The sequence below is a fragment of the Cryptomeria japonica genome, chromosome 7 (genome assembly GCF_030272615.1).
Source record: "Cryptomeria japonica chromosome 7, Sugi_1.0, whole genome shotgun sequence".
Classification (NCBI taxonomy): Eukaryota; Viridiplantae; Streptophyta; class Pinopsida; order Cupressales; family Cupressaceae; genus Cryptomeria; species Cryptomeria japonica.
This window is the reverse complement of record NC_081411.1, coordinates 704,379,594-704,389,519: the sequence shown is the minus strand read 5'-3', so window position 1 is coordinate 704,389,519 and position 9,926 is coordinate 704,379,594. Positions and strand designations below refer to the sequence as shown.

At 34.4% G+C, this 9,926-nt stretch overlaps 1 protein-coding gene across 1 annotated transcript; it reads left to right on the top strand.

The window, feature by feature from the left end:
- Window positions 1-4,256: 4,256 nt before the first annotated feature.
- Window positions 4,257-6,881, top strand: LOC131040281 (probable membrane-associated kinase regulator 1). Its single transcript, XM_057973177.2, has 2 exons — window positions 4,257-6,000; window positions 6,150-6,881. The coding sequence occupies exons 1-2, from the start codon at window positions 4,944-4,946 to the stop codon at window positions 6,290-6,292; spliced, it is 1,200 nt and encodes a 399-aa protein (XP_057829160.2). The 5' UTR covers window positions 4,257-4,943; the 3' UTR covers window positions 6,293-6,881.
- The last annotated feature ends 3,045 nt before the right edge of the window (window positions 6,882-9,926 follow it).

Sequence of the window (9,926 nt, the reverse complement as noted above, 5' to 3'; positions counted from 1 at the left end):
ATAACTGATAATTCTGGCCGCTAAACTTTTCGACCTTGAATTTGGAATCCTCCATTGCTCCCACTCAAATCTGAAAGTCCTGCCAATTTACAGAAAACCTCGCTCTGATACCAATTGTTAGGGTTTCAAGCAGATCCGAAGCAAATATGAACTAACAATTATATGTAGATTTAAATACAAAAGATAAAGAAATAAAATAGGACACAGATAACACAGAGATTTAACGTGGTTCCCCCAGAATGGGTTATGTCCACCATACACAGCCGTCCAATCTTTCTTATTATCCAGAAAAAATAGTACATCAACCTTACAATGCCTTAAGCATCCCAGCCGCTTATAACATGCGTTTTTAGGGCAGCAAACAAAGTCGGCCTTTTTTAGGGTTTTATTACAATGTCGGTTTTCATCAACAAAAACGGCAAAAAAAAATTTCTCGGGGGCTGCCGCCCCCGAACCCCCGCTTTCTCGGGGGCTACCACCCCCGAACCCCTGCTCGGGGCCCGGCCCAACCCCGGACCCTGGCGAGGATACGTGCTGAGTGTACAGTACTTTGCTGATCAGTCGCCACATTTCAACATCTACCCCAAGAAGAACATTTCAGAGGTAACTTACCTTTCTATTTTCTAGTGTATCACTACAATCTTCTCACAAAATTCGCTTTAGCTTCATCTAGAACTCCACTGCATTTTAGATCATCATGTCTTGAAACATTAAATGCTACTTATTTCTTTCCTCTTTTCTCTTCCTCCATTTATAAAATTATGCAATTAAAAATTATATCTCTAGCCTTCACATTAGTCTCCTTCTGCTTTATCTCATCTAGAGTCTGAGCACCACCCTAGGGAGGTGTATATCCAGTCTGAATGATTTCCCAAATTTCATTCTACAATGTTTCCAAATGCAACTCCATTCTCTTCTTCCTATACAAAACATTTGTACCATCAAAGATTAAAACTTTGTAATGCATGTCTTATGACATATCAAATCTACCTCAAGTGGTTAAGCTTACTCAAGAGGAACCTTTCTCTGATACCAATTGTTGAACCCAAGGCAAAACTAAGAGGGGGGAATTAGTCCAAAACACAAATTAATGCAATCCATAAACAATTAAACAATAACACACATGAACACCAAGATTTTCTATGTGGAAAACCCAAACAGGGAAAAACCATGGTGAGCATCTGCCCACTAAAATATATCCACTATGTCTATTAGATTACAAAGAAAAGAGCCCAGTACTATAGACTTGCACACCAAGGATAACTACTCATGGGGAAAGATACAAAATAAGACTTGCACAATTTGAAGCTAACTACAATATGGCAAGATACAAAAATGATTTGAAAAGAAGGATCTCCTGATCATAAAGTTGTCATTGAACTCTACATCAAGTGACTAACATCAGCACACACAAAACTCAAACTTCAACTACCAACACTTTGTCTTATATCTTTGCCACAGTCTCAACACAGCTTGCATATCATTTGAACACAACTCTTCTGCACTTAACTGAACCTTACTTACTATCTTCGCATCATACATATACACTCCACACCTCATCACACTTCTACACTCTTACCTTACACACAACTCAATCATACACATTCCTTGTATACAATATAGATCATCAAAGCTTGAACCAAGTTGGCTTGAACCAAAATATACATTCTGGACCAAAAATACACATGTTGATCCACTCTAGGAGAAAGAAGGGACCAAAACACATCTTCCAAAGATAAATTCACTGATCTGCAATCACTAGAACATGACCAACAACATATCCACATGCTATGCATCCATATAAGCAATTAATGGTCAAAACATATTCTCCAATGCAAGTGACTCAAATCAGGATCTCCACACACTATGGTGAGACCCATAACACATCAAACAATCTCCTACAAATAATATCCAAACCTAAGGATAGGTCTAACATAGAATATCACAACCAACAACAAACAATGCCACAATACTCGAAGAACACAAAGATATTTTTGGACCACAGAACAATCATATCCATGATATCAAAACCGTATCCAAAGAAGATAACCATAATAAACAACGTCGACAACATTTTCCAGACCCAAACACTTCTAGAACAACCAATGAACACTTGCAATGCTAGCATAACAAGATATGTATGCACCGCAAACATTCCAGACCAATGACAATCTAGAAAAATAAGTTTGACATCAATGAAAACCACAACAAAACATACTTGCAACACTCCTTCCCTAATAAAGTACATCATATCAAATTTCAGAGTGGCCCAATCGTGTGGTTGTCTCTTCTCGACCACAGTTGCATTAAATTTAGCCTCCTCATTCCCTTTAGAAGGATGAAATTCACACATCAATATCAAATCTTCGATCTAATTTGCTTTCAGATTGTCTCAATGGCTAACCTTAACGGAGTTAGGGTTCAAACTCAAAATGCTTATCTTAGTTGTGTCTGACCTATAAAGTCAAAATTTATAATATTATCTCAAGTAGGTTCTCCCCTCATTTCTCTTGTAGAGAACTTTGTTCTACAATTCTAAACTAGCCTTGCCTCAACTTCAATTAAGTCACCAATTTTTACCTCTTCTCTAATTCAATTAGCTTGTGCAAATTCATCTTGTCTTTATGTTTGGATGCATTTATGTTCTTGTTTGTATACATGTTATTGTGTTAAGTATGTTTGTTGTTGTTGATTGTGAACATTTGTTTTCTTCAGCATCTTATCAAACCCTAACCTTCATGTATGCCTTTAGAAATTAACAGAACAAAGAGTCGTGTAAATCCTTTGGTCCCTTTCAATGATGTTCTATGCATTTATAGGAAGGGCGAAACAAATTCTTATCTCGGTGCATCACCTCTCTTTTTCTTTTCACGCATTTCCTTCCCCTTTCCTCTACAAGTTGGTAGATTAAATAGAGTAGGATTACTAAGTGTTGGGTTAGTTCAACACTCTACACCTACATTAGCAAGGAAGTCGACCTTTTCCGAAAATTCAATCCTATTGTGCAAGGTCCCACACTTCGGGATTATTTCCATGTTTCACAAGGTTGTTGAGTTGATAGCTCAACACCAATGCAAGCTTTTGTGACAACAAAGACCAAGGGGCATATTGCAGAGGTTTTATTGCATATTTATCTCCTTGTTGTTGACTGCATCTTTACTCAGTTGGGTCATACCGTTTGTGCTAGGAGTGGGAAGATTGGGAAGTTTTGGTGTTCCATTTTGGAGGTGTTTTTACTCTTTGTGGAGTCACCTAGGGTTTGATATCAGAGGTGTGTTTATTTTGTGAATAAAAGTGTGCATTTGAAGGAGTTGTATCCAAGCCAAGGCTTCTAGATTACTGCTTTAATCAGTGCCAAATCAAACTTGTAATCATTCAATTCAAATGGATATATCTACTTTATCATTTTAATGTGATTTTGCTATTTGGGTATCAAAAACATTGATGATATCTTGTAATTCTAGTTTTAAAAAATAATTATGAAAATATTGCTAATTGTGGGTATTCCTGAATATTATAATTTGAAGAGTTATTTTCCATTACTATACTATTGCAAATAAGATTATTGCAATACCTATTTTTACATCTCTCTACTTTTCCAAAACAAACTTGAATCAAAAAAAAAAAAAAGAATGTATGTTACATATCATACACAAAATATCACATATTGAACGATCTTACAACCCACTTCATGCATTGTACCACTACATGTTAGAAATGATCAACTCAATGATGCAATCATTGTTGATGTACCCATTACACACCTAAATAGAATTGTGAGTAAGGCTAATGAATTAGCATTCCAAAGTCTTGGAAATCTCCACTTACAACTTAAAACCAATAATTAGAATCTATCTATTGACATCCCAATAATATATACAGGTCAATTTCTATCTAAAAACAAGCACAATAACAAGGCAATTTGAGACAAATTAGAGGTCAAAAAGAAGAATAGTGAAATGTATCCATGTTTTATGTCAATATGCCACACATTTCATTATCCCCCTTGGGATAATCATGACCTCTTCATCACAAGTAGATGTAAGAAAAGCGTGCATGCTTCCAAATGGACATTATTTATATCACCTATGAAGTGACATCTCAGAGAACACTGAAATGTTTAGTGTTGCAAAACAAAAACTAAACAAATATATGCTTTAATCCATCCAAAAGCAAAAAAAGACCCGATGAATGCTAAAATTTTCAATTTTGTTTTCTTCTTTAGTACTTACAAATACTAGGTAACCATTTTCATTTGAGCCATGCACCACTTTCCTTCCTTTCTTCCTTCTTGATCCAAATTTTTATCGAATTGATAAAGGGTCACTGTGGTGGGACTCGCTAATTTCAAAATTTTCTCCCAAATTTCATTGGAAATGTTGATGCTTTTTTTCTTTTTTTTGGCATTGCTGATCTCTGCCATGCCTCTAATCCACTCGTTGGGAGTTTACCCACTTCTTCACACGCTTTTCATTACCTTATCATGCATTTGATCTGTCCTTCCCAACATAATCTGCATTTCATTCCTTCATTTCCAAGAAGTGACTCTTCTTTCTGCAAAGAGGATGCTCTGTGTGTATCAATCTCATTAGCTAATGGTGCTATTCATGATACAAATCAGTTATAAATTGCCTTGTTTCTTTAGCAACCCAGAAGCAGTTTTTGCCTCTTGCCAATCCCCACAATCTCATATCAGCAAGATTTCAAATTTCACTCGACACCCACAAGCCCAATACCCATCCTAGTCTCCACCCAACACTTGAAAAACTCTATTTCTTAACCATAATCTTTCTTTTGCAGTTTTTTTTATTGCCGCAACCTTTTTAATCTGTTTTTTAGCACCAGCTATGATGATTTATGTCTAGCTAATTGAAGATCTCAAGCTAATTTTTGCAATTTCTTTGAATGTCCACATGCTCTTGTATCTGTTTTAGGCACCAGCCATGATGCTTGAAAGGCATATTCAAGAAACAAGAAAACACATGGATAAGGATCGTAGTGGGAGCAGTGATAATTTCACATTCAGTTGCTTTGAGTATGATGATGGGCCTTATATTGATATGGACTTTAGCACAAGCCCTATGGAGGAGGATAATAAAGATTCTGAAGAATTTGAATTTAATATCAGTATCTCTGCTGGGAACAAGGCTCAACTTGTATCAGAAGAAATACCTAATGATGTTTCTCCTGCAGATGAGTTGTTTTACAAAGGGAAGCTGCTTCCACTTCATCTTCCCCCACGCTTGCAGATGGTGAGAAATCTCTCCATGTCCAGAGAATCTGAAGCTGACATATATGACTATACCTCCCCTGTTACCCTAACCAGCCATGAAAGCTATGATATTAATTGCAGTTTTCCTTCTGGTTCTCTTGATTCAAATCAAGAACCCATTAGCCACAAGGAGGCAGGAATTAGGTCTGTTAAAACTGGGGAGCATCAATCTCACTCCATACTCAAGTCTGCCACCAAATTTAAGGTCTTCTTGTTTGGATTCAGGAAGTCTTCTAAAGTGGGTATGGATGATCATCATTCTTCAGACTATTCTCCTCCTCATCCCAATCATCCCAGATTTACAGTCAAGTTTAAGTCCATGAAAACTCCTGTGCAATTCTTTACTAAGAACCGCAGCACTAAATCTCAGAAATCTCCAGATTATTCGTCAAGAAGCCCGAGTCCAAAGCATGTCCTTCAGAAGTATTTGAGGATGGTGAAGCACATAATGTCGCAGAGGCGTGTGGATAGTGTTGATGACCAGCACCTACAGGTGGAGAATGAATATGGGTGTCCCTTTATTGCAGGTGAATCAGGAAGGGTAATTCATGATTCATTTTCTGGAAACTTGAAGATGGGTTCCAGGCATTTGGGTTTTCGAAGCTGCCCAGCTTCCATGGATTCATCTCCCAAACACGATGGAATCCAAACCAGCTTTTACAGTGATGACCACCAAAGTGCTGTTCAAGCAGCCATTGCCCATTGCAAGCAATCTAATGGAATCACTGGTAAGAATTGCCAAACTAATTGTCTTTGCATGTTTGAAGTTATGTAGTTTGATTGTAACCATGCCATCAAACATTACATTGTGTGGATTGATCTCTACGTTCATTTAATATGGGCATGCAAAATAATTCTTCTGAAACTGTTCTTGCAGATACTGACATCTCCAAAGACTCTGAATGTTCATCACAGCGCTTTACATCCACCCCTGTCAATAGTACACCTGCAATTGAAGCTGCGTATGATTTTTATTTTCCATTGGTGAAACAACCAGAAGAATATCCTTATGATAAGTAATTGGAAGCTTTTGCAGTTTTCAGCAGACATTCCCTGAATCTCACACCATTTGCTCCAATATCTGCTACAAGTTCAAGGGAGCAAAGCCCCACTGACTTGCTAAGTTTGCTATGGGTATTCAGTTTCCAAACTTGCTTGAAAATGAGCTCTAATGTTAATGGGCTGGTTTTGATTACAGCATACTAATGGTCTGAAACCATGTATAGTTTATCGTAATAAATTTGTAAGTTCTAGTATCTTGCAGGTTCTGACAGGTACTTTAAACTACTGGTGGAAACCAGGCCACCATCAACCCCAAGTTTTGTGAGATATGAATTAGCAACCTCCATTGATAAATATAGGAAAATAAAAACTCTGTTGATCTTAGGGGATACAATGGTGCTGCTTATTGGGGTATTGAAAAAGTATGTAGATTTTGAGGACAGACTTACCATCTGCAAGTGTTATCATTCTATTCCTAAGTACATATCCCAAGGGGCTGTAATGCATTCTTGGAATGTTTTCTGTACTAAAGCAAATATCTATATCATCTATATTTGTAATTCTATTTTTCTATTTTTTAAATATATGTAATTTGTTTTTTTCTCTACCTTCAGCCCTGGCAAAAAGCTATTGGCACACAGGTTTTCTTTTTCTACATAAATTCAACATTCACTGAATTAAGTAGCTCATAGGAAGAGTTGGTTTCAATGAATTTAATGGTGATGAGCATAAAATAGTTTGTGAATTTGAATTTCACATCTTATATTCATCTGGATACAATTTCTGGATAATCATTGATCAGCTAAAATGCAAATGTGCACCTAATATCTACTCAAAAAACAAAAATACATGTATAAGGCTAAATGGAATTCTAAATTTTGATCAAAGCATTTGTGACATTGCCCATTACAATTAGCACATGATGTTCTGTACTTCACAGCACAATGTGACTTTAGCAAAGGACTCTATTCTAAATTAGAAGAAAAGCAATACAGAATTAATGTTGTGTTTCTTCTATATTAATTTGAATAGAAGCTTAAAATTGAGGATCAATTTTGTTTGCAACAAATTTTTCATGATAATAATTTATTTTAAGTCATTTTTAACATATGAAAACATTGAATTTTTAAAACAATATCTAGATTAAATATATATAGAAGAAGAATTTCATTTAAAACTTTGTTTAAATTTATTGATCAGTTCTACTTGTTCACCAATTTTTTTATGGTGTTTGTTTATTTTTAGTAATCTTTTTTTATTGACTATAGCAAAGACATGAACATCTGTGTAACCACGAATGTTGCAACGGTTGTGTCACTACTGGCATGAGAACATTGCAATGGTCCACAATCAACCCAGCAGAAATTTGAACATTGATGGTACTATCAAGTTATCAACAGTGCCACCACTTAACCATCACATGAGCACTTATTTTAAATAATCTTTTATATATTAAAAATTTAAAACATTTAATTTTAAAATAATATGTAGATTCAATATATATAAATGAACAAATTTATTTAAAATTTTGAAGTTCTGTTTGAAATCTCTTAATCTGATATATTCTACACTTGACTATATAAATTATTTTCCATTAATGTTATAGATCATACTCCATGATGTATTATCAGAAAAAGAATAAAAATCTCTTTTTATATAATACAGATTTCATAAAATTTAATATCTAAATACAATCATAAGACCATCAAATTAAAACCTGCCCTGAAATCATAAAATGGCTACCATTTCGCTGAGTTACAGAGCCTGCTCTATTCTTGAAGCAAATAAAAAGCCTTACTTTTAGTCTAATCTTGTCCTGGGAAATTATCTTACAGAAATTGCCGTATGGCACAGGAGGATATTGCTTTTGCAGGACTTGAGTAGGTAGGTTATTATAGTAGTAACAAATTGACAAATTGGCAAATGGCACAGGAGAACACTGTTCTACAATAGGGTATCAGAGGAGTAAAAAAACAGCACGCCCATTAAGGAGGGTGCACGGATAGGTTATTCTTGTTTTGTTTTGCATGTCCCATCAAGACTGGTTAGGTTTCCACGAGACCCCATTGAAATTGAGACGATTGACGGAATGTTCTTAAGCTGTTTTCCGGAGCTGTAATAATCACACCAAAAGGCATCATTACTTAAAAGGTACAAGCTCTTTAAGCGTGACACGATCATGCATCCATCTGGACTACCTAGAAGTAGTTTTTTCAGTAGCAAATTAATTAATTTAGTGTTGATGGCCATTTACAACTCGGTCAAAGTTTAATTTAAGTTTATTGAAAGTTTATAATCATTATAGCTAATTTCTCACATTCACATATTCTAAATGGTATATGGATCTTTATGCACATAAGGGGAAAAAAGCTATGGCTCAATGTCTACTTTAAGACGCCCCAATGTACTTAAATTTGCAATATTTATGCACAATTGTCCCAGTAGTCATGCACTATGAGTACCGATAAAGGTGTAGAAATGGGTCAATTATGGTCCAAAAATGCAAAAAAATACTTATGCACAATTGTCCTTGTAGTCATTTTCTATAGGTACCAATAAAGGTGTAGAAATGGGCCAATTATGGTCCAAAAATGCTAAAAAATATTTATGCACAATCGCCCTAGTAGTCGTGCACTATGGGTACCAATAAAGGTGCAAAAATGGGCCAATTATGATCCAAAAATGCTAAAAAATACTTATGCACAATTGCCCTAGTAGTCATACACTATATACGGGTACCAATAAAGGCGCAAAAATGGGTCAAGTATAGTATGGTCCAAAAATGCTAAAAAATGAGCTACTATTTGTACATATGAAATTTATTAATGAACTTTTAGTTATTAGTTTTTTGGTTTTTTAAAGTTAGTAATAGTATTTAAAAGTGTTATGGAATAGTTTTATATGGATAAATATTTATGGTTTGTGTATTGATTGGTCAATAGAATTATAAAAAATTATATCTATGTAATTAATAATTTTAAAGAATTTGGTAGGTATGATAATTTAAAAGGTATTTACGACTTTTTTAAGAAAGAAATAGCTTTAACAATTTTTCAATTGATTAAAATTGATGATGATTTTCAAAGATACTCAATAGTGACATAATACGCATCAATCATAAAAAATATCAATTTTTAACTTTCTTTTTAAGGTATGTATATTTAATACTCATGTAATAAACTACATTAACATTATATTATTCTTAAACATTAAATAATTATAGAGTTGTCTATTTTGTTGTATTATACTCATTGCTAGATGTTGTATTTGAATTTTTAATGTTTGCTTATTGGTATTACCACAATCCATTTTTTAATAATTGTAATCTTTTTGACAATATAAAAATTGAATACATAAAGGTTGATCAAGACATTCAGATAAATAACAAAATGTGTATTATAACAACATGAAAATGCATGAAATCATGACCATATCTTATAGGGGATCATATTATAATTAATTGTGTGAAAATAACATCACATACACACCAACAAAAGACTATTATCTCTTCTTCTTCTATTACCATATTAAAAAAGTACTAACATATAAAAAGAATAAAGAAAACATGTATTATTGGAATATACTACATCTTATTTAATTTGCTAGAACTTTAGACAAAAAGAAAAAGATCAGTTGATGATCCAATCTAAAT